The 26,436-nt window shown below is 36.8% G+C and overlaps 1 protein-coding gene across 15 annotated transcripts in view; it reads right to left on the bottom strand.

Moving 5' to 3' along the window:
* Window positions 1-26,436, bottom strand: part of PPP1R12B (protein phosphatase 1 regulatory subunit 12B) — a 126,158-nt gene that overhangs the window by 13,998 nt on the left and 85,724 nt on the right. For 11 of the 15 annotated variants that reach the window (XM_060772528.2, XM_060772539.2, XM_060772534.2 and 8 more), the window contains 5 exons: window positions 7,294-7,310; window positions 6,724-6,865; window positions 5,478-5,582; window positions 3,808-3,861; window positions 2,313-2,363 (listed from right to left, as the gene is read on the bottom strand). In XM_060772528.2, the coding sequence (XP_060628511.2) occupies window positions 2,313-2,363; window positions 3,808-3,861; window positions 5,478-5,582; window positions 6,724-6,865; window positions 7,294-7,310 (369 nt within the window). Of the gene's footprint in view, window positions 1-2,312; window positions 2,364-3,807; window positions 3,862-5,477; window positions 5,583-6,723; window positions 6,866-7,293; window positions 7,311-23,711; window positions 24,417-26,436 lie in introns of those variants that run through there. The other 4 variants (XM_060772529.2, XM_067468107.1, XM_060772538.2 and 1 more) reach the window with 3 other exon arrangements.

The following is a 26,436-nucleotide window of genomic DNA, read 5'->3' as shown; positions in this document are numbered from 1 at the left end:
ATGTATTTCATAAAAATGGAATCTGTTGAATCTGCTGATCAAAAAGGTCAACAGATCCAGAGAGCAAACTAAATGCTCATCATTGAAAATTAACGATAACAACCCACCTGTCTATAATTTAGAAGGCTTAAGTGCTGAAAATTTCACACTGACTAATCTCACACAGCTGAGATATTTCTGTCTGTTAAGCCAGAAGCACCATGACCAAGCAATCCTGAGAAACCAGTGGTACCATTTATGCTAACAAATTCAGCTTTCTGCATCTTCTTACAAGTCCATTGTTGTCAGCAAAATAAAAATAAAATAACATAAAAACACAATTGCAATACAACCCTGCAAGAACATACATTCAAAAGGAGGTTTCTGGAGAAGTATTAAGCCCAAATGTAACAACAGTACAGAAGAGAATAAAGTAGGATGCATGCATATTCGCTTGGTTAGTTCAAGGTGACTTTGGCTATATTAAGAAGCAGTGCTCGAATTAAGGCATACAATGCATAAAACTTATGCCATTCAAGAGAGACATGCTGAAGATGGCCTGTATTCTCACATGTATACATACACTACTAACAGAATTATAATGAATACTGTATTTATTTTAAAACATTACTTCAATTAAGAAAAGACATAGCATTTCCATACCTTTACCAAGCATTAGTGTGGAGTTATTTTTTTTAAAGAGCTGCATTTTTCCTTTTATGAGTAATTTTGTCAAGTACAATGTTAGCTCACTGAATATGGTTTCAATTATATATGAAGAGTTTTGAATACCATAGAAATTGAAATCAGAACTTTTTTAAAAAACTGCATACTCACACACAAAAAAATCTGAGAATTTTTAATACTATGAGGTATTACTGGACCCATCTCCAAAAAAGAGGAAATGGCTTTCACCACCACGATTCCAAAATTTCAGCAGTTCCTGTTCTTGACACAGTAACATTTCTTATTTTAAACAGCAATCTATGAATGGCTACCTCTTAAATTAAAGGGAAATAAGCATATGGTGGACTAATTTTTTAAAAAATAAGGACACATTCTGAGAAAAGAAGCATTTGCATACTGCATAAGCCAATATAGGACTGCAAAGTAAGTTTAATATTTTTAGGTCAGTGGGGCAGTACAACATGTGGTATATGCATTAACAAGAAATAATGGCAGGCAAAAACAAAAAAACAAAAACAAATTTCAAAATATGAGTTCTCTTTCAAAAGGAAAACTAGAAGTTTGATGCTTTCTTTTGCATTTATATTTCTACCACTGAGTCTTCAAGCAAGCCTTTAATGAGGTAGCGAGAAGAAATGCTGTTCTTTTATGTTTTCTCCTAAACTGCCACAAAGTGCCAAAGCTTCTAAACGAGAGTCTCAGTACAAGAAATATACTCATTTTAGTACCCATCCTAAAAGTTTGGATAGAAGCCTGTCTTAGCTTGTGAGTTTATTTTGCCTTGATCTCACGAATGGGTCACATAGATTCATTTCCCCAAACACTGGATGTTCTCACGATTCACTGCAAATGACCTATCAGTGAAGACTTATATGTGCAAATATGTGTAAATTAAAGGTTGGGGCAGAACTATGAAAGCATGGTATCTTCTTTGGAGCCGCGAAGATGGCTATACCATGAAGACGGCACTTGAATTGATCCCACCCGACTTCACTTCAAGTTTCATAATAAAAGAAACCACCAGCTAGGAAGTAAGGGCTTCCCACCAATACAGTATATTAACCTGAGTCTATCCAAGGCATTGTATACAGCAGGGATGAGTATATATGCCTCCTGAAGACCACACTATGGTCCCATAGCCCCGGTTTTGGTAAATATTATTTTATTTTACACAAAAATAAAATGGAGGGACAAGTGCAGACTTCTGAGGTACCAGGAGACCTGTCCCCACTTTCCCAACCACTGGAAGCTATCCACCAATGAAAATAAAAACTCCAAAAATTAGTGCAAATTATGTATGTTTTAGTGGGAAACCAAAGAGGTAAAATGACAGACAGGCTTTTGTGCATACCAAATTCATCAGCCTTATACTGGATAACAGTGAGCTTAACTGGGGCTTGTAGAAGACATACTTAAAAATAGAACAGGTAAAATGGCTTGCAAAACAGAAGTCCTCAGGGAAGATGCTTCCAGCATGAGAAACATATGGCTACTCAATATCAGCAGAGCTGTATGTTTGTGAACTACAGTGAAATATTAACTCAACAACATGATTTTAGGACTAAGACTGTTCCCAACACGCCACTCTAAAAATCACTATTATATACAGTAGGGAGAAAAACAAGTAAGTCAGGAAGTTTTTATACCTTCATCTCCTCCTCCATTTCAGAGAGCTTCCGCTCCAGGGCTCGTTTCTCCTATTCAGATAACAATAGTTTTACAGTTATCATCTTTTCTACTATATAGGAAGAGATACTAATTATAGGTAATTTAATGCAGATCAATGTTAAAGCATTAAGAGACAAAATGTTTCTCAAAAAGATAAAACAGCATATTTGAAAGAAAGAATTGCATTTTAAAGTGTATATGTAGAGCATTTTCATATGCATACAAGTACACGACATTTTCTACTGCTCATTTCCTTCCTTGGTTCTTTGATTTCTGAATTAACAATGACAATAGAGAACTTTGGGAAGTCTGGCCCCAATTTTTTGATTCTGTTATATTACACATGCTACAGCAAGTCTGTCATAAAAAAAGGAATTGACCAGATGTCTATTTCCACATGTGCCCCCCCCCCCCCCAAGAATTTGAAGTTCTTTGGGGATTTGCAGTTGGAGGGGTACTCCAAGAAGAGTAAGTTTAAGCCTAAACCTAATAATAAGCATCGGCACCACCACTACTGTGGAAAGAACAAAAGAAAAACAGACACATTCTGGGAATAGAAACTATAATATAGTAGTGGTAGTAGCAGCAATAGTTAACTTGTTGCTTTTGCTTGTCTGATTTGTTTTAGGTTCAAGAAAAAAAATCAATCAGAAAGTACTATGTAAATTGACTAGGTGGTACCAATTGGGGCATTTTAGTCAGAAATAAATAAATCCAACAATTTTGGGAGGATAGCATTTTTATGAGGCATCAAAACTAGTCTTGGACCAATGTGACCTATAGGTCACCCACGTATTCCAGCCCCAGAAGAGGATTCACATGATAAGCACAGCATACTTACATGTTAAACTTGTTAGGCTTCATTTTTTTTACTCCTAAACCATACTAGATTTTTTTCCTGGTTGTCTTAAAAAGGATATTATTTTAAACAAGTAACTGCAAGACAATGAACCAGTACTGCACGCAGTGCATTCTGAATCATTCATTGGAATATATTTTACTTCACATATTTTAAAACTATTTATTGTTTGGCACTGAATGGTGCCTGCTGGTAGACGTCCTGAGTCCCTCTTTGGAGGTGAGAAGGACGAGATAGAAATGCTCCTAATAATAAATAAATAATAAATAAAACTAAAAATGCAGTCAAAATGACTTCTCTATTTACTGTACAACAGTATCAAACACCACATTACTACAGCACTTTCTGGGACACAGTAGTAGCTATTTATCAACATTAAGAATGTTGTAACATGCTAGAAAGCTGAAAGGAACTGACAGTGAGCAAAAAATGCAGATAAACAAGTCTGAGAATGCAACTGGATCAGAAGCCAGATATTGCACAAGTACTGGTATGCCCAGGCTTTTAGGAATAAAGTCAATGTTTTATGGTCATATTCCCTCCCAAAATTTCTATCCCTTCTAAAGTTATGCTATATTACAAGGAAATGGATAATGAAAGGCAGAAACACATACCCTCTTTTCCATTTCAAGCATACTTGAACGGTCAGAGGTCTTTTCCTGCTTCTGCTATTGAAAGAAAAACAATATCAAAAATAGTTACAATCATGGGGAATGCTACAAATAAATGATCTGCAAGAAAAATAAACATTAAGAAATAATAGCACTTCCCAAGTACTTTCATTTTTATCCTTATTTGAGAAGCAATGATAGTCCTTTTCAGATAAAATGAACCATAAACATTTCATTGCTCCAAGTTGTGTGGGCAGATCAAAAGACAACCTAAACCTATCACATGAAACAGTGTGTTTCTAGGGGCTTCAGCCCCCCCCCCCCAATTCTCATAGTGGTCTGCGAAAAGGCCTTACTGGTGCATTATTTAAACTGTTATGTTTATTCATATCATGATCTGATCACCATGCTCAATATATATCATATGCATGGGGGTATTGGGGTAACGATACGAAAAGTTTGCAAGGGTAGACCCTCTTTCACTCATACTCACCCCCCCCCCAATCAAACTCAGCCCCCCCCCCCCCAATCAAAATCCTGGCTACTGGTCTGGTGGTAGTAGCAGTAATAGTTAACTTGTATCTGTATGCTTTTCCGCAATGTCCTGTGTAATGGACTTGTACCTTTGTAGGCCGAAGCCGAAGCCTAGAAATCAGTAAGCCGGCCTCCATGTTAGTGAGGGAATACAGTGAGGGGCAGATCAGCAGAGGGGAGGAGCTCAGCTATCCCAGGATTGGCTAGGACAGATGGGAAGAGCTGGAGCTGGGAGTGTGAAAAAGGCAGGCAGCTTCTGACAGAGAGGGAGATTGGATTTTGATCTGAAGGGTAGTGGGTGGATTTCGAGTGAGCTGAAGTTTTTCCTGAGAGAGAGTGTTAGAAGGCAGGTGTGTCTAGAGAGAGTGGTCTGGAGGGTCGATAGCCATCTGTGAACTGGTTTGGGTGTTAACACACCAGTTGTTTATACTCTCTAAGGGTTAGGGTATTCTAGGGAAGCTAGATACTCTGGGGGACAGCCAGGGTAGCTGGTCCTAGCAACACACTGTTTCATGTGATTGATTAGTGTGGGGAAAGATAGCTCACGTCAGGGGAAAATTACCCCTTCTTAAGAAACCAGTTAATTAATAAGTCTGTACTTCTGAAACCAACGATGCTTATATACCTCTCTATAATGAGTTGTCAGCTTCATGATCTTCAATAAACTTGTTCTCTAGTTAATTGTTAACATGCCTCTGCCTCGATTTGTCATACATAGTTAAATCAAGTCAGCCTCCACATCTTTGTAGTCCAGTCAACAGTAAGGGAGCCGAAAAGAAGACATAGGGACATTTTACTTCAGATACAATCACAAGTATATTCCTCAAGCAGTAACTTGAGGTGGTGGCGGCAAAAACCTACCAGTCCCACTCCCATCATTCTCTCTCATCACCCAGTAATTTCTTCCAGGCAGGGAGGTGGTCGGTTCTCCTTTACATCCTGCCTCATGTACAGAGGAAGAATTGTTTGAGGCTACAAACAATGTGATCACTGTTGCCCGTTTTTGGTAAAAAATATATTTAACCGCTTGTGCTCCTATTTTTATCAGTTTTATACTAATTTATGCAATGTTTTTGATATGAAATAAAAATTAAAAAGTTGTGTTTTTAGTATGACTTTTGCTTCTAGAGTTTCTTTACCTGCGCTATCTTATCCATCTTTGCTTTGATATCAACAAGTTCCACCTGGGCATCTTGCAGTTTTGATTTCAATTTTTGATTTTCAGACAGGGCACTCTCATAGAGCTGAATGGGGGAAAAAAGAGATGTCAATATCAAATAAGACTCCATCTGATAAATAGCTTCCCTACCCATTATTGTCTACCCTTCAAATAAGTAGATGTTACTGGAGCTATATTAACAGGTAGTCAATATTGTTGGGTAGCCTTCTTATTTTGGAAGACATTAAAAAGCAACCTACAAAATCAACAGTCAAATCCTCACCTTTAAAACTGTATTTCAGGGAACCATGAGTGGCTCCTTTGAAGAGTAACTATCCATTAAAATCAGGAATGATGACACAGATTTGTTTAAAAGGGAAAATGTGCAAAATATGGGAAATGTCACGAGTTTACCTAAGGCATCCAAATGATGCCTCAGGTAAACCCAAATTAATCCGGAGTCAACTGGGATACCTGGAAAGATATCTGATACCTGGAACGATCCAGATCTAAATGTAAGGTCTGGATCTTTATAGGTGTGGGCCATGGGGGATTGACTGCCAAGATCACTTCCATCATCCCAGGGATTAATCTCTACTGCAATCCCGGTTCAATTGGGATCCAAGAGCCCAAAGGGGCATGATTGCATTCTCTCTCCTCCCAGCCCCCTCCCCATTTATCCCAAAAATTTACGTGAGGCACCTGGCTGCATGCTTAGGCACCTCGAGCAAAAGCTCCAGATGCACTCCTTTCTCTCAGCTGTGACAACTATTGATTTTTTCCTATATATGTAGAATCTGATAGGAATACTATTTAATTTCTGGGCATAACTTTCATTCATAACTTTCAGGTTTTATCATGTAATTTTCCCCATTTTATAGAGTTAAAGGAAGTGATCTGGTGCTTGGTTACTCAGCAAACCCATGAAAGACATAAAATGAAAGAAAGGACACGAATGCATCAAGTTCAGATCATGCTGGATGATTTAAATCACCTCATTCAATGTATATATATATAAAGTTCAATTTTGGACTATAACACTTAGTGTGTGTTTATTTGTTTTTTACCCCTCCCCCCAAATAATATTGCCTTGTTTTCTTGATATATTTAAATTCTGATGATTTGCTTCTTCTCTCATAAACACCAACTACCCATTGAAACTGCTGTTTATTGTTACTGAGAGAAAAGAGGTTGTGGAAGAGAAGCATTCAGTTTCAATGACCCACTTTTCTGTAATCCTTGCTACTATCCTCTTCTGCTCTAAGGGCAGCCAAACGATTCTCTCTTCTGGTGTAGGCGCTGCTACGACCTGAGGAGCGATCTCCATAGCTATCGCTGGTGCCAGTGCTTGAGCTTGCTGCATCCAACCTGGAGTCAAATGTAGTATACAACAGTCACCGATTTATAGATCAGTCATAAATTTCAGGCATGAAATTTGGATAATCTTGAAATTTAGGAAAAACAGATCCAAAAACAGTCTATAGATGAGATGCCCTTTTACATGATGATAGACAGATAAGTATGCAGACTTGATTAATTCACACTGCCCACCCAACTTAGCTTCTTTTTGCCATTTCTTTTTGTCAATATAAGTATGTTTCCGGAAATGGGTAAGTAGTTCAGATTAAAACAGATAGACCATTAAATCACTCCCCGTCTTAAAATGAATGAGTAGAAATCTAGAATCCAATTTTGCATATGGAGAATGGGAACATTCTATTTGTTCAAAAGTGCTGAGATTTTTTAAAGTTGCGGTATGTTTTAAGGACAAAACACATGCCTTTTGTATTTCTTACCTGGCCAGTCTTTCATGCTACAAAAGGAGAAAAAAAAGAGGACAGGATTAAAAACTAAAATGAAGAGTGTTCATATTCAAATTGTAAATCTAGTCATTTGTGTTTTACCATTATAGTAAGGCTCAAATGATAGGACCTTACCTGTAAGTTTGCCCAATATTTTAATATATGTGAGGATACTGGTACAATATAAATTTGTAAGGAATTTATTTATTTATTTATTTATTTATTTGCTTCATTTCTACTCTGCCTTTCTCAATCCGCGAGGGGACCCTAGGCGGCTTACAAATCCAGCAAAAATTCAATGCTGCACAGGTTAACAAGAAAACACATATCATAAAAATATAAACATATATAAATAAGTATAATATAAATAAGTGAGGATAAACGTATAATGTTGCAAATGTGACACAACCGCCCAAAGGCTGAAGAATTTTGAAACAAAATTTTACAAGTTTTAAGTGAAATAAAAAAGAATTTAGAACCATTATTAATGTTGTCAATTTTTGAGAGTCTAAGCAAATGTTTACAATATGAACAGTGATACCAGTGCTACTCGGATCTGAAAGACTGGAAATTTCTAGGAGATGGAAGTAATTGATAGAATTTATCTGGGGATGGATGGACAGAAAATGACACATCTGAAATTATTTGGTGGCCATTTGTTTTATTTGTTTGCAAAAAAAAAAAATCCCTCACTGTCCATCAGCCTCCCAATTTAAAGATTGTAAAAATCCATTTTGATAATCACAAAATGATCCAATGTGACTATCTCAGGTATTATGGTTTTATTTTATTTTATCTTTATTGTTCCCCACTCCAGTTTGTTTCCCTTCCCTTGTGGTTGCTGTTAATCTACATTGTTACTACTCCTAATTGGTATGACGATTTTTTTATTTTCCATATAATTACAAAAAAACTAAATCAGATTTTTTTTAAAAAAAACAACTTTTAAATAGACTGCAAAACATTAAAGACTATAAGCCAAAATCCTTTTATAAGCATATGTTTTAGTACTGTATATTTATGACACCTGGTTTATGTTATGGTGACTGACCTTCGTTATTACACTAAGATTTTTAATACCACCCAATGGACAAATTCCCTAGAGGTTATGTACAAATATAAAAACATAACAAGCTATACTACTTTTAAAAAACCCATTGTACACACACATACACACATTCCGATCTGCAGAACTTCATGCATTGTGAATTAAGGTCATTTTGTAATTATGACCTCTCATCTTTGCATATTTAATTGTAAATGGATCTATGCAGCAAACAGATCAATATTTATTCAAGAAGTTATTATTTAATAGACAGAAGAAATGGAACAGATATGGCCAGAGACCAGGTACTATTCTTCCAAAGATGTGTTGCATGTTATGTAATGGCGTGTTTTGCTAAAGAAGAATGTTCTCAGAAACCTGTCAAAACCTTTCTTCTTTTAATCTACTATGTAAAAATTTCAATAAAAATATTTTTTTAAAGATGCAAAGTAGGATGGTGCAGAAATGCTGACTGCTACTCATTACCTTCAGGATTTCAGTAAGCTGAACTGAAATAGATTTATAGAAGTATAGCTTATAAATTGGTCAGTATGTATCTTAGATATTAACCCTTTATCACATCCAAAGATTAACAATGCAAAAATAAATGTTTATGTCGCCGCAATTGTTATACTAAGGTCTGTATTATAGGAAGTTTTAAATACTAAATATTAAATAAGATGGAAAGTAACCCTCTTCCCCTTCTGCTTAAATGCCGAGAGTTCTACACATTTATCGGTTGACTATTCACTAATGTTTATGAGGGATTACTGTAAATCCCAAGTGACATCTTGTTATCAGTCAACAAAAGAGGTTTGTTTAGAATATGGGAAGAGAAAGCTTTCCTAAGAAAGTAGATTGTGATTTGTCTACTTTGTTTGAAATCACGGCCAAAATACTGTGATAGTACAGACAAAACTGATCAATATGGTTCACTGTATACATGTAAAGATGTATACATACTACTGAAAATCTCAACTTGAAACAGCTCTGTTTTTGTATACCTATTTGAAGAATTTTCCAATGAAAAGCACTAAGACCAATATTAATCTTATCACATTTGGATGTGAGTTCTTAAGTTTCCATTTGCATCTTGAGATAATGAGTCTGAAAAAAAAATCCTTTTTTATTTTGCATATTGAAGTACTGAGACCCAGAGACAACTTCCCCAAAATTTCCCAAAAAAGCAATTAAAAGCTATTTGTCTCCGATATGTCAGATTTAGGATCAATAGTTCAGCCTTGAGATCATACTGACTTATAGGCTCATCATAAACTATTTACAGTTTAGAAATGAAATGTAGCTTCACCAGTATTCTTAAATATTATGTTTTGATTAAGAAATTGTTTCCCAAATCCCTAAGCTCTCTTATGTTCTTGAATATAATAGCTCTAACATGTTCGACATCCTAGAAATTCAGTAGACAAAACCGAACTCATGTCATGTGGTTCAAAGAATCATTTATCTCCATCAAATTTGATAAAAGTCATTAAACCATTTTCACAAGCTGCTTTTAAAATTCATTACAGGAGTTTATATACTCCTGAGCCAATCCCTTTCCATAATAGTTTTTCATACCATGTCATAGTTATTGAGATAATCCATTTAATTTAAAGATTATATGGTTTTAAAGCCAAAATATTTATGTTCTGTAACACCAAAAAATTGATCAAATAGGAAACGCCTTCAAAGAGGCCTTAAAAGGTAGACAAATAAAAAAGTGATGTGCATGCTAGAAATACATACATGTGAATTCAGCTTGTAAGAAAAAATTGCATGTAAATTCCAGACAAGTTACAATCAAGCACATCATCTATTTAAATATAAATCTACAAGGCATGAATCACTTCTTGCAAAACAAAAGTCTAACCTGCATTTTATGGGAGTAAGTTTAAAGCAAGATAGCCTTATAAGCAAAGTCTTAAAGAAAACACTGAAGTCTGAATCTACATTTATTAGAGAACCCTATGGGTTCTCTTAGTTTAGACGTGCTTAGGGCAAGAAAATACACATCAGGAAGAAATATAGCCACAGCAACAGAATGCAATCAAATTGCTCAACCAAATGGTGTAATTGTAGCCACCTGTTCTTGGAATTAAGTTCCAATGAAGCAGCATGATTTTAACCGATGCATTATCAAGTCACACAAGTAAATAAAAACATAAGTCAACAGGAAGTAATTTAACATTTCAGATGTTTGCCTTGGAAAGCTTTTGCTTCTTTTAATACTTGGGATCTTTGTATATAGTTGGCTTGTTTGTATCCTACATAAACTAATATGGTATTATTAAGTTTATTAAAACTGAGGCTGGGACAAAAGTGAACTTTCTGTGCGCAGCTGTGTTATGAATCAATTTAGAAAGAAAAGCCAGCCCTTGACATGACTGCAGCTGTTGGCAATGACTACATTTTAATTAAGGATCCAAAGCAGTTCCTGTCATGAGTCCAGAACAACTGGCTACAAGTATTCTTGGAAGGATGGAGGAGAGAAGGAATGATTGGGTAGTATTTTCTACTTTTGATGAAAAGGAAAAAAGAAACTCCTTTCCTACTCTTAGGAGTAAGTCATATTAAACAATTCCCAGCAACTGATGTGACTATTCTGTATAGAAGCAACTTATATGAAGCTCTCCTTTTCAGATCATTGACAGCAGAAACACTTTCTGAAGACCGTTTGAATAGAAATTAGTATTCATATATGCAACAGATATTAAACTTTTTTTTTTAAAAAAAAGAAAGATATTAGATCACATTCCTTCTGCAAGCCTCTGGGATGTATTTAAAGAGTAGTAACTATTATAGAAAATAGGAGCCCCTGGTGACGCAGTGGGTTAAACCCTTGTGCCAGCAGGACTGAAGACTAACAGGTCGGAGGTTCAAATCCAGGGAGAGTGCGGATGAGCACCCTCTGTCAGCTCCGGCTCTCCATGTAGGGACATGAAAAAAGCCTCCCACAAGTGTGGTAAAACATCAAAACATCCAGGCATCCACTGGGCAATGTTCTTGCAGACAGCCAATTCTCTCACACCAGAAGCAACTTGCAGTTTCTCAAGTCGCTCCTGACACACACACACAAAATATACAGAAATTTATCACCAAAACATTGAACTTAAATTGCCATAGATCATTCTGCTGCCACTGGGTGTTCTGATGTATAGAGATTTAAAACTTCTAAGTGATAGTCCTATGACTTTTAAGCCTGCGTCAAGCACTGAACAGGCAAGTTTAGAAGAGGTTTACACTCTTGTTTATTAATTGTATTTAGTGTATATCCTACCTTTGTTGTTGCGCAGGACCCAAAGGAGTTATGTATGTATGCATGGAAAGAGGCAACATCTTTTCGATTTCTCAAAAACAAGTCATGCCAGACTAATCTTATCTCTTTTTTTCTATAGAGTTACCAGTTTGGTATAAGCAGGGGGTGCTATGGATGTAGCATATCTTGATTTCAGTAAGGCATCTGACAAGGTCACCCATGATCTTCTTGCAAACAAACTAGGGATTTTGGGTTGTATCAAAAGTAGTACAGCGTCTACATCAAGGGAAGTAATGGTGCTCCTCTATTCTGTTTTGGTCAGACCTCACCACAATGGAAGAGAGATACTGACAAGCTGGAATGTGTCCAGAGGAGGGCAACTAAAATGATGTGGCAGCAAAAAAAGCCAATGGGATTTTGGCCTGCATCAATAGGAGCATAGTGTCTAGATCTAGGGAAGTAATGCTACCCCTCTATTCTGTTTTGGTTAGACCACATCTGGAATACTGTGTCCAATTCTGGGCACCACAATTCAAGAGAGATATTGACAAGCTGGAATGTGTCCAGAGGAGGGCGACTAAAATGATCAAGGGTCTGGAGAACAAGCCCTATGAGGAGCGGCTTAGGGAACTGGGCATGTTTAGCCTGAAGAAGAGAAGGCTGAGAGGAGATATGATACCCATGTATAAATATGTGAGAGGAAGCCACAGGGAGGAGGGAGCAAGCTTGTTTTCTGCTTCCTTGGAGACTAGGACGCGGAACAATGGCTTCAAACTACAAGAGAGGAGATTCCATCTGAACATTAGGAAGAACTTCCTGACTGTGAGAGCTGTTCAGCAGTGGAACTCTCTGCCCCGGAGTGTGGTGGAGGCTCCTTCTTTGGAAGCTTTTAAGCAGAGGCTGGATGGCCATTTGTCAGGGGTGATTTGAATGCAATATTCCTGCTTCTTGGCAGGGGGTTGGACTGGATGGCCCATGAGGTCTCTTCCAACTCTTTGATTCTATGATTCTATGATCAAAGGTCTGGAGACCATGCCCTATGAGGAGTGGCTTAGGGAAGTGGGTACGTTTAGCGTGCAGAAGAGAAGGTTGAGTGGAGACATGATAGCCATGTATAAATATTTGAAAGGCTGTCATAAGAAAGAGGGAGAAGGCTTGTTTTCTGCTGCCCTGGAGACTAGGGCTCGGATCAATGGGTCCAAATTACAGGAAAGGAGATTCCACCTGAACATTAGGAAGAACCTCCTGACCACAAAACCTGTTCAACAGGGGAGCTCACTGCCTCAGAAGGTGGAAGCTGCTTCTTTGGGGGTTTTTAAATAGAGGCTGCATGGTACTTTGATTGTGCTTTTCCTGCATGGCGGGGGTTGGACTATATACCTCATACGTTCTCTTCCAACTTATGGTTCTATGGCTCCTGCAATATGTACACACATCAACTACAAAGCAATTTAGAACACTGTTTTGTTCATACACAAGAGTGACAGCCCTCATTTAAATTGTGAATTAGGGGTTTACAGCAACACATTTCATGTTGAAGAATGAAAATGTGCAGTGCTAGTTGTAGACAAACCCGGAAAGAGAGGGAAAAACTATGGAAAGTCAGATAATGAGGATGATTTAAGAGCAACTATCCAAAATTATCTATTTCCCCACCCCAAATATTAATAAACAATAGGTTATTGAATAGAACAAGAGGAATCTCACAAGTAATTGTCAGTTAAAAAAAAGAGGACTGACAGGTTTTTAAAAACAGATTTTGCCACCTTTATTTCCTCCTGCAAAATCATTACTGGAGGGGCGAAATGCTTCAAAAGATTCAACAGACCCATTATCCCACAACTGTGTGTGTGGGAGGGTTGACTCAGAAAGAAGTCTAATCAGAACCTAGTTCCCTGGGATTAGACCAGAGCTGTTATAAAGAGGCAGAGCTGACCATTTTCCATCATCTGTAAAATGATTTAAGTGGGAAGGAGAATGAGATCTGAGAAATTAAAATAATGAACTTGGCTATTCTTTCAACCACCATTTTAATTTTGAAGACTGTCTGCTCTTGTCTCTCTTAAGTTTCTGAAACAATATGAGAAACATATACAATTTTCACTTTTAGTGTATGTGTACGTGTGTGTGTGTGTGTAATAAAATAAAATGGCCTGGAGTGAATTTCGCCAAACTGAGTTTGACTGACCTAACTGTGAACCTGTGGCAGCAGATACTGAACACAAAAAAGGAGCAAATGAAACCACCTTCCCCCCCCCCCCCCGCTCTCCACCATTTATATACATGTTCTCCATTTCTGTTTTTAATAAAGAGGGATAGGGATAGGTATTAGAAAAACTTGGACAACAGAAAGGCAGGAAAACATACAGATTTGATTGAAGATGTGTGTATGATTAGGGAACATTAAAAGACCTACTTTTTAAAAAATCTAAATCTTCTGCAGATGGCATAAATCTAATTAAAAGCATGTTATTTTAAAGAAAGCTTTTACAACAATTCTTAAAACAGTTCAAAAGGTGGAGTCAGAGAATGAAACAGCCAAACAGAAACTGGCTTAATTGGCTTCAATTGCTTTCTTCTGTGGCCAGCGCTTGACCCCAAAAAGGAAGGAAAGGCAAAAGGGGAGAGTGAAAGTTGAAAGAACTGTAATATTTATGCTTTGGCAAACAAACAAGCCAAAATCTCTTCCAACGGGTTGAGATAAAAAAGACTGCATTAGTTTAGATTGAAAACAGGAGATTCAATTTGGCATTGCTATGCACCAATTACTGATCCCAATATTGGTAGTTGCTTACTATATTTTCAGAGATGGAAGTTTTTGGAACAAAAGTGACTTAAGGAAGTGGTCATAACGTTCAGAGATTGAAATACACTAACCCCTTCCCCCAATAACTACGTGATTCCAGCCAACTGGGAATCATGCAGCCAACCTGATGGTGCCACACAGCTAGATAACATTGTGTCGGGAAATACAGTCCTTGTATTGGCCTTAGCAGGACTTCACAAGGATATAGGAACACAGAGAACTGCTGCTGACGCAAATGACATAGTGTTTCTTGGTTTCTTATCCATTGTACTAGTTGGCAAAGAAAATGTTAGCATGCTGCCACCTACTAAGGTGAATGATTCATGGAATAAGGTTTCAGTGTACCTACCACTTAAAATGGAAAATAGCTACAAACATGAGTATTTATATCCTTCTCTGCTGAGGTGGCTTATGAACTGTGGCCCAACTAGCACAGACATCCTTGTACCAAGTTAAAACACCATTTTTCCTAAAGCATTTGGCGTCTTAACTCATTTCATCCAAATCTGCACATATGCGTTGTTTTAAATTGCCTTAGCTGTTTTCGCTCATCTTAAACTGTTTTGTTTTAATATGCTTTTAGAGTGTTGAAATAACTGTAACTGCTTTATGGAAACTGAACTTTTTGTTGTTATTCCTCATCTAAATGATTGGTGGCTTAAGACTGGAACTATTTTATTTTAAAATTAAATGTACACAATTATGCAAAAAGCACCATGGGAATGAACGTTTAATTTAAGTTGCTTTTCCTCACTGAAAAAGTGTTTGGTAGCCTAAGACTGCATTTCTATACTTAATTGGGTCAAAATATTAATACTGACACATTGGGGTTTTACTGCCTGCTTATAAAATGCGGCAATAAAGGGAACTCTTGATCCAGTGTTGCAATAGGCTGCTGTGCTTTGCCCTCACCCCATATTTTGAACCTTTTTACACACTGCTGTTACCCTGAGAATTCACCTAAGGAATGCGTATGTAGAAATATTTGTCAAACATGCCCCACAGATGCAGCTTAACTCTGGATTAGAGTAACAATCCAGATGCACAGCTATAGGTGATATGTCTTTTTCTATCTCTCATGAACTAGAAATGTGTTATTTAAAGCTTAATGTTGGGAAAACTAAACTCATTTTAGGAATTGTGTAGGCACTGAAGATATTAGTGCTGCTGGGTATCACTTGCCAACATAAGAAATACCTGGAGCCCAACAGCTTTACTCCTGACCAACTTTGTGAATCACTGATTCAACATTGTTTCAATGATGATTTAAAGCCTCAATGGAACTGATAGGTTTTCTACAATAGGGTGTTGTTGTGGGGGAACTATAAAACAGTACCAGTAAAGATGGGACAGGAAATGACAGGGAAGACATAAATCTATGTAATTATAAATGGCCTTCAGACCATTAATTGTCTTGTCTGAGGCAGGAAGAATGCCATTTTGTTTGAGACTGATTTACAGGTGAAATATTTTAGTTACTCGAGGGTGGAATGCAGAATTTAAATGTGCATAAACTGACAAGAAGTTATTTTTATGAGATTTCAATGTTAAGAAGCAGATAGCACAACTTATCATTAAATCTTTGTGAAAACTCATTGTTCCTGCTGTGGAAGGGGTTGTAGGCTACAGTTTATGCTGAGATAATATTGGTAAAATACAGAATGTTCCTGTCTCTAATAACAACAGAAGAAAGGACTTGTACAGCTCACATACTGCTAATTGTACTACTTATTCTTTTCTTTTTAAAAAAATCCAATGTAAAAAATGACTAAATATTACTTAAACCACAATAATGGTTGTTCTGATAGCACTACTGGAGGCCCCATGAGAGATTATGAAGTGCTGGTGACCTGACCAAGAACAAAGAATCTCAAATATTGGGGAGCTAAAGTGAATTCATTTTTTTAGTAATTGTACTAGCACATGGACCTCCAATCCTATTCATAGGATTAAGAACCAAGGGAACAGTCAGCTTTTAATAACTCCAGCAAGACTAACACAAAGCATGTTTTTCACAAGCTATGAATCAATGGTATTAACAGAAAAATCCCTGGATTTTTCTGAAATATAAAATTAAAGGATCAGTTCTTATGAATGATGCTTTACAGTATCTACGTTAATAAGGGCAAATCAATTCACAAGGAAAAACAAACAAAAATTAAAAGCAGCTTTTGCTCACAATTCCTCAAATAAGCCTGAAGCTCTGCGGTACTGTCAAACATTTTTATTCTTGGCTTTTGCCTCAGTTTCTCCAGGTTCCTCCTGTGCAACTTTATGGATCACATTTAATTCAATAAAGTTGACCACTGATGTTAAAGTAAAAATGCTGTTGATCAAATATTAGATATAGAAATAAATGAGAAAATTCTTCAGGCAGGCTATTTTAAGAAGAAATACAAAACATGAACTCTTTAGCCATAAAATGTGTGATTTTAAAAAATGTGTGCCAAAAGGTAGGTGAGGGACTTCCTTCCCCCCCCCCCCCCTGCATAGTTTAGTTGTACTGTTATTATATAGGGATTAAAAGTATTTACAGTAATTAGGAAATGACTCAGGTTTGATGTGCAGGGTTACATTGCTGCATTTTTGAAGAACAGTGAAACCTTGACTTAAGAGCATCCCAACTTAAGAGCATTTTGAGTTAAGAGCAATCGCTCAGCCCAGTTTTTACTTTGACATTTGAGCAGCATTTTGAGATCAGAACTAGTGCCAGAGAGAGTGCTAGTGCTAGAGGGATCGCTAGCACAAGAGTACACGGCTTTAGGGCTTTAAGGGAGCAGCCTCCATGCCTCATGCACTTGCCAACTCTGGGAGATTGATGTCTGCTTTGCTCTTGGCTGCTTTGGGAGGCTGCTGTCCACTTTGCTCTTGTCTGCTTTGAGGAATGTTAGGTTAGTTAATTTTGTATGAGTTTTTTTCCTGGCATGTTTGTCTTCATGGAGAGAGAGAAAGAGAGAGCAAGAGAAGGAGGGAGGCTGGAATGAGTACAGTATTAAGAAAATGATGCTTCTGTCTCTTCATTTTGTGCTTCCTTGTCACAACCTTGTGCTTCTCCCATTTTAAAGTTGATCTTTTTATTGTTCTATGTGAATGTGCATGTTTTGCCTTGCTATTACACCAGCTAACATACATTTTGATGCTTCCAATGTTTTTCGTTGTCACAGCTTTGCGCTTCTACAATTTTAAAGTTGATTATTCTTTTATTAATTGTTCCATGTGAATGTGCATTTATAAATTATTTGTTATTTATAAAGTACACATTCTTATTTAAAAACAAAGAATGGGGGGGGGGGGGGGGTAATTGGGGGCCAGAACGGATTAATAGCATTTCAATGGGAAAATTCATTTTGATATAAGGGCGTTTTCGGTTATGACCTCAGTCATGGAACAAATCAAACTCTTAAGTCAAGGTATCACTATATTTTAGTTGTGTGATTTTTGTTATGGAGTCAAAATGCCTTAAAAGGTACCAAATCTTGTCTGATGTTAGATGATAAGCAATGTCAGGCCTGCTTAGTACTTGGATGGAGTTCATCAATGACTACCACGTCTGAGGAATCTTGCCCATAAAACTCATTGGGTCACCATAAGTTAGCAGGTGATTAGAAAGCACACTCACAATTTTTCTTCTATGTTCATTCTCCTGGAATTGTAAGTCCAGTTGCCGCCTTTCCACATGTTTCAGGCTAAGAAATGGCTAATTCTTCAATGGGCTCAAGGGAAAGAATACCAAATTATCCGCCCCAAGCAGCCAATTTCTCCAATGCCTCATTTTTTTTTCATGGCCACAGTGTCCACAGTCCCTTTTCTCTGGCCACTATTGGTGATATTAGCGTGATTACAGTAATGTACCAATAGAATTCTGATCTCTCAAGTTTTAAACAACATTACAATACAACACTTTTCAAGTCATGTACACCAAGACAACTGGGCCCTTTGCAATGCACTTTTGGAAGGTGGAAAGTGCATCACACACTATATCCAGATTGAAGCTGACACTTGGGAAGCATTCACCAAGTTGGATTCAATATGAAACAAGATGCTTGGGGGAAAACACAGATGTCTCAGTTCATTGCACCAAGTTTCCCTATGCACTCAGTGCCTGTTTGGCTGGTTTCTGTTCTCCCTTTATCAGGGTTAAAAAAAGGGTAACTGAGGCACAATTATACTAAAGAGTTTCAAACTAGACCTTTCATAGTTTGCAGTCTTAAAATTTTGCTGCTTACTCAGACCTCCAGCAAACATTTATGTACCATCCTGAGAATATATGCCTGCAGTAGACAATTTAAATATTAATATTTATTCTTTAACTCAGTATAGAAGATTTAATGGCTCTGAAATTTCCCACCTGACTCATGTCAAATTCTGTTAAGTGTTTTAGGTTTACAGAGATGTTATCTTAAACTGATTTACAAAGGGAACTTATAAGGAAAAGTCCATTGGTGTAATATGCAATTAAAACTGAGTCAACAGACCAAGCTTCTGGGGAAAGCTATTATTGTGGAAGGAAGGTATGGTCATGTTGAATCACAAGGTGGAGCAGCTGTATGGTAATTTATTCCTCTTTAAGTATTTTTAATAAGGAATATTCAAAGGACCACAGAACTAGGGAAAGAACATGTGCATCATGATCTAATGATCAGTGTTTAAAAATATACTAAAGTAGTACTTTTGATGGGAGGAAACTACCAGCCAGTCTGGCATTTTGGTGCTGGCTAACAGCTAAGTAGCTAAACATTCTGTATGATCCGACCTAGCTTGCCACTGAGCTCATTATGACCAAACAGTAAGCAAATACCTTGAATCCTTCATAGAGTTTATTCTGAAAGAATTTTATTGTCTTTCTAAATGAGAATTAAACAGGAATACAGCTGTTGCACACAGTGAACTGCAACTATTTGACCTGTTTGACTTCTGATTTTTGTCATGGCATGTAATTAGAGGCCTATAATATCTTGCCCAGCTTTTTGGAAATTCGAGGTAAGGGATATGATTTTCATCTTTTGGATTCTATTACATTCAGTTCTTCAATTTATAGCAATGTTCTGAAGCAGAGAGTTGATGACCACTGCTCTGAAAGAAAATAAGCCCCAGGCATGATATACAATTAGGTATCATGGTACATTTACAACTTGTTATATAGCATTCTATTATGCTACAGGTACTGTGTCAGACACAATATGGAGAAGATTATATGTGAAAATAAGGATTATATAAAAGTAAAATACTAAAGAAAGGAGCCAATGATATTTCAATATTTCTTATTAAACAAATATCATAATGGACTACAGTTACTAGTAAAACTTTAGTAAAGCTATAGCTAGTATAACCTCTGGTCTCATACTTCACAATAAAGAAAGGCTTTAAATCAAATTTAAGTGCCCCTTGTTCCATCCTTAGGCTACTAGAGAAATATTAAAATGCAACAACTACTGTCACCGAGAATATTTTTTCTTAAGTATTCATGAATTTTCTTCTTTAGATTCTGCACCGTTATATTCATTTATAAAGCCCTAATCATCTATCATCCTTAATGTAGAAACCATACTTAAGAACAGAGAAGTGGTTCTTAGACATTGTTAATTTAAAGTTAATTCCCTGGGCAAGTCAACATCCTTTATATATAAACATGTAATTACAGTGTAGGATCATACCCTCATGGAAGTTTTAGTATTGTCAAAGCATCAACAACATTATTATTCTAAAAGCCACTTTCAAAAGTGTCCACATATTTGTAACTGCTTAGTTTCAAGAAACAACCTCCTATGATCTACAGTGATACTCTCAGGAACACCTCAGCAAGCGAGAGTCCAAAAATGGCATGCTAAAACCCAGAACCTCAACCAGTGGTTGATACCAAATGAGAAACTTTCCCCTGGACATACAGAAGATTGGGTGACTTGGAAGGCACTGAACAGACTGTGCTCTAGCACCAAAAGGTACAAAGCCAATCTTATGAAATGGGGCTACAAAGTGGAGTCCATGACATGCGAGTGTGAAAAAGAGCAAACCACAGACCACATACACAATGCAGCCTGAGCCCTCCCACACGCACAATGGAGGACTTTCTCACTGTGGAGAGTGACCAGCTTCTGGTCAAAGGAAATTTTAACTTTGTGATTTTTCTATAAATTACAGTTGTATTCTCAATTCACTTCTGACAAGATAAATAAATAATTTTTCAACTAAGAATAAATATCTGGGGAAGAAGCAAAATAAATACAGGTCAAGTACCCCATTTCTGAATGCTTGGGACTGGAGGTGTTTTTGGATATTTCCATATATGTAATGAGGTATCTTAGAGCTGGGAATCCTCCAAATGATTATACATATAACTTGGGGGCAATTTTATACATAATATCTTTAATAATATTGTGTATGAAAGAAAATGTGTGTATACTGAACCAGAAAATAAAGGTGTCAGTATCTCAGTCACCCATGTGGATTATTTTGGAGCATTTACATTTCAGACAAGGTGATACACAATCTGTATCATATGTACACACTGCCACAATCCCCCTTTAATAATTTTAGGCATTCTATTAATTTATCTATTTTTGTATTAGAAAGCTCCTAGACCTAATGATATTCTTCATCCCACTCGACTGATTTATTAAGATAGAATAAGGGTCCAGAAAACTGCATGTCTTATAACGACAGAATTTATTTTCTCTGCTTTTTTATTCTGGAGAAGGCTGAATTACATGTAGTGGCGGGAAAATAAAAACAGGGGAAAATGGGGGGAAAGTCTTAGCAGTTTTAATGAAAATGAATGTGGTCCTATCATAATGCAGTCTGCACAGAGGAAAACCCAAAGAAAGTGGATCACTCTTCTGTGCCATCCTGAGAATTTGATTTTTCTCTTCAGTCCCAATTACATAATTTGTATACTGGCTCAGAAATGTTCATGCTGATTCTTGGTTAGCTATTATTAAATCTTGTCTATTCCCACCTCAGAACTTCTTAACATCTATCTATTCCGCTATTTGTGGAGTCAGGGCTATGAGGAACTGAATATCTTCTAATGAAGTAAATATCTACGCAGAAAGGGGAAAAAACCCTTATCCATCCACCAGCTCCATAAAATCACAGTGAGCAGCTAAGAAATGGTAGAAGAAATAAATGCTGAAGGCTGCAAATCAAAGTGACTGGCTAATCTGATCTGGAAGAAATTTCCTACTCAGCTCCGAACCTGGCAGTTAGAGCACAAACAAAACCTATTGTTTCTTCTCTGTATACTCACATAGCCAGGTTTCTTTCAACCTTGAGGCACAAGTGATACCAATGTTGACTTGCCTGAAAGAGTGATTCTGTCATGTGGAAAGCCACATTGCACACTGGAAAGTGTATCTAAACCATACCAACTTTAGAACAAATGTAATTGATTTTTATCGCAGGCTTATTTTGTAGTTATGAAAACAAACACTATTGTGAATTAGAAAAAGCTATTTGGCCAAGCATATGTCTTATCTACATTGATATGGTATGCATGTGAAAAGAATACTCATGAAAACTTACATTTCTGCTTCCATAGAGTAGAAAACAGAAAGCTATATAACTCACACAAGGGTAAAATGTGTAGAACTAAAGAGAGCCTGATTAGCTTGTTTACCTCTCCAGAGAGCAAGGGTGTGATTTAATTACTTAACAATGGATCCTAATTGACGGACAAAGATAATTGCTCCATTAAGCAATCAACTGTACAGAAAGTAGTCTCTATACAAGATTCCTAATGGGTGTAATTTAGTGATTAGTGAGAACTTTCTCAATACTTTTTGAATTGCCTAATGAAAGAAACAAAGTTTTTAACAGCTATCTGCCATGGAATCCAACATTTTCCAAGAGATAAATTCTTAACTAAGATTTGTGTAATGCATAATTAATGACTCCAGAAAAAAGAAAATGCTTTGTAATAAATCATACTTCTCCATAAAATAATTCTGTTATACATCAAACATGAAGAAAAGAAAACATATGTTCCATTAACATAGTAAAAAACAAAAACAAAACCCTGAACATTAACTTTAGTTATTAACTTTAAATTTCCATATATGGCCACACTAGTTTTCTTCATCTGGAAGCAGTACAATTGTTTTTTTAAGTTACAGACATGAAAGTAGCTTTTAACATGTTTTATGTAGTTATGTAATATCATGTAGGCAGACTAATCCTGAGCTGTAGGAAGAGACAAGGTAGATTCCATAGTAGAGGAAGCTATTATGTCCTACATCTTATACATCGAATGGGGTAGGGACAGTTTTTTTTTTCCTTGCTCTACTTTTTTCTTTAAACACTTTTGTAAAATATCCTTACAATTGTCTTCAATAGAAATGAACATCCAAGACTGGAATGGGTTTCTCCCCTGAAGGGAGTGTGCTATTGGTATCTTGGGTCTTTTGCCTCCTGTCCACCATGCAGCACTGCCAAGAAAGGTTTCCACTACCACAACAAGGAGACCTAAAGCAGTACATCTCCCTCTTTGTGTGTGGAGAGGTTCACAATATTCTAAGGCTCCTGAAAAGTCCTCTTGGCTGTGGTCCCTATACCAATACTGGTTGGAGTCATTGGCTGCTGGCACATGGCAAGTTTCCAGGAAAGAAAGAAGAAATTGCACTTAATGGGCACACATTTAGTGCCAGTACTTATCACATTGGAACAGATATATCAGTTCTCCCCTATCAGTTGAGAAGCACTGCCTTACAATAAGGAAAAGTAATGTTTAGATCTTCTCATAGCTCTTTTTGGTGTACTTGGGACATGCCTGTATTCTAGGGTGCGTTTTACCACATGCTTACAAATCAGAACTCTTGGCTTTTGGAGAAATAATGTGAGATGGGAAAATGGACAAATCATCATCAAATTTCTCACAAAGAAGCTATTTTCTTAACATTCCCACAGCCAAGACAGATGTCAAACTTCAAAACATTAGCAATATTTAAGTACACAATATATGAAAAAGCACAGAGTAGCTTAACAAGCCTTTCAGGTTTTGCTTCATTTCTATTTCAAAGCCTACGCTGTAATAAAAGTATCCAGTAAGTGCGGATCTTGATCATTGTGAAGGAATAGGAAAACACATTCAATTTGCTTATAAGCAATCAAACAGCAATTATAGCTAAGATTAGAAGACAGTGCATTTCCATATCACTGAAATTTCCTTCTATAAAAAAGGACTTTATTTTATGCAGAGTCTTGAAGAAGAGAAATGAACTGTACATTAAGACTACAGTTGGAAAAGGCACATGTCATCTGTGATAATCGGCCCTTGGTTCGTTGCAATATAACACAGAAATTAAAAGGCTTACTCTGAGTGTCTTTGCAATCGGGGAAGGAGACGATGGGGGAGAATCAGACTGAGACTTTCTGTTTCGAGTAAACTCCTTACTCCTGGTATATAAGGACGACATGGTCCATTCAGGGCTGTGCAAGGCAACAGGACACCACTTGATAAGGACAGATCCAGCTCTTCACTTCTGTGTCATTATGTGCAGCTGGGTGTTGCCTTCTAAAGTAAGAAGAAACTAGTTTGACAATTACAGTATTTTAACTGCTGTTCAAAGTTAACACGATTCTAGGCACCTGATTTATGACTGCAGAAACAAAGGTCACAGTCGGCTGTACTCCACACTGCTTTAACCCGGACAAACACGGATCAAGGAGAGTCTGTTGTCAGGACAGAATGCCAGAGTGTGCCACCTTCAGAAATGAAACAGTCCTCAAAATCTTCAAGAAAGTTTCCTGTTATTCAGTGTACTCATAAAGCAAACACAATAGTTCCAAAAAACTGAAGATAATATCCACAGACCAAAAAAAAGTGAAGCCTAAAATTTACTAGTTTGCCCAATGGCAATTTTTTTTAACAAAAAGCCCTTTTAATCCATAATCTTGCTAAGACAGATCTTCTTTGCTGGAGCAGAGCTGCATCATGAGAGAGAAAGTACAAATAAGGAACAAACGGTGCTTCAGAAATGGGCAGTCCAGATGAAACTGTGTTTTGTTCCATCCTCCAAGTTAGGAACGCCTTCACACACTTCTATCTTCCCTCCCCTCTTGCTATTTTCTGACATTCCAAATCCTTACTTGCTCAGTAAGGAATGCTGGAGGGAGGCCAAGGGCATAGATTCACTTTCAACTTGGGGTTTGGGTTGCTACTTGTAGGGGAGAGAAACCTGACAATTCGAAAGCCCACAAGGCTTCAAAGTGGAAGACAGAGCAGAATTCAATACTCTTGCAAGGTCTAAGATCCTGCCACTCAATTTTCTAGCATTTTTATGTGGCTGTAAACTGTTACTCCTTAAAAAAATTTTTTTTTCACATTTTAGAACAACATTAACAGAGCCCAAGCTGATGGGAGTGAAAATTTAAAAGTCCCTTTAAAATCGTAACTAGATGCAGCTAAAGCTCACTAAAATGAAACACGTTGTTAAACAAGTACACATGGCCTAGGGCAAAGGCTAACTCCTCTTTAATGCTTTCACAATTGGCTCACATGGTGAATGTATACCTAATGTGAAGCTAAATTACCATTGGGTATCAAACACTCTCAAAGCCTAAACAGTACAAGCTGTAAAGCTAATTCACTTTTGTATGAATATTTGCTTAATTGGTTTTTGGTGTCATGTATTTATGTACACAAATAGTATACTTGTTTCAAATGAAATCACTTTGAAGTACCGTACTTTGTGAATTCAACAGAATTGAAATGTGGGCCAAAAAGGTACTGTATATAAAATCAATTACATTTTAAAGAGCAGAACTACAGCAGACAATGGGTTTAGTTCTCATAACTGCTGTAGGATCTCAAGGTTAAACATATGCAAGAAAGAGCAAAACCTCAAGATGCCAACATCACATTTTCATATTCACACTCGAAAAATATGCAAGCAAGATGCTATTCAACAATTAGAAATTACTTTTTTGTTTTCTTGTAATGACTGCTTTATACTTCCCAACTATGTATCATAGTATAATTCATATTATCCACAGATTGTTGTACCACCAGTGTTTTGATTGAAAACTCTGTGGGTTGAATCCAATTTCTATGCAATCTTATTAATTTCAATGGGTCAAGATTTTCTATGACATTTGGATCCAATCCAGTAAATTTCAAAGCACATATTAAGATGGCAATTAACACTTTAAAGATGAATACTGATTAAGCTGAAACGAAATCTATATGACAAAACTTTGACCGACTTGTACATATATACTAACTAAACCTTTACTATCTGGTGACTCCCTTCTGATGACAGATTTGCACAATTCTTCCATCTCTCTGGACAAAATGCATTATTGTAATTCAGTAGCCTATCTTCATATTGGGATACAAGTGGTTATGAAACAGCAAAGAACTTAACATGACGGTGAAGTTAATGATCTCCAAATCTCTTTCCTGCCCTCCCTCTCTCCCTCCCATAACACACAAACACACTCTTTTCTCCTAACATTATGTCAATATACGAAGAACAATGAAATGATTCATAATCAGCTGTGGCTAGCCTCTGCTAGAAGGAGCTGGGGTGGGGTAGTGGGAAGAGAGCTTTGCATTTAAAAACAACGTGTCCTTTAATGGATGACACAGGCCATAGCCAGCCTTGGATTATGTGTTCAATTTTAGGCTACTCTATTTGTCAAATGAAGACCAAGCATGCTAACAGTTAATGCTTCGGAGACAGAAGAATTGACAAATACAGTTGCCTGCCAATCCAGAATATCTCATTCCACCATTGTAAAAATTACTAGAACTTCTTTATCAGTAGAAATTTAACTGGTTATATCCATTCAGCTACTTTAATCTTAAACTTTGCCCCATCTTCAGTAATCTAAAAAAGATGCTAGGTATCTCTCACTTAAAATATACAAAAGTTAAAAAGAATTAAAACATAAACACTTTTGCCTGCTTAAGAAATTACAGTGATATATAATCAGTTACCCTAAGAATTATTTTTTTGGACTTGGTTGATTATATTCCATCAACTTCCTAGAAGCAGTGAAAGTGTTTTAACATATCGCAAGGAACATAATATGAGA

This window comes from Anolis sagrei, chromosome 4 (genome assembly GCF_037176765.1).
Source record: "Anolis sagrei isolate rAnoSag1 chromosome 4, rAnoSag1.mat, whole genome shotgun sequence".
In the NCBI taxonomy this organism is placed as follows: Eukaryota; Metazoa; Chordata; class Lepidosauria; order Squamata; family Dactyloidae; genus Anolis; species Anolis sagrei.
The sequence above is the reverse complement of the archived record's forward strand: the minus strand, read 5'-3'. Positions and strand labels throughout refer to the sequence as shown.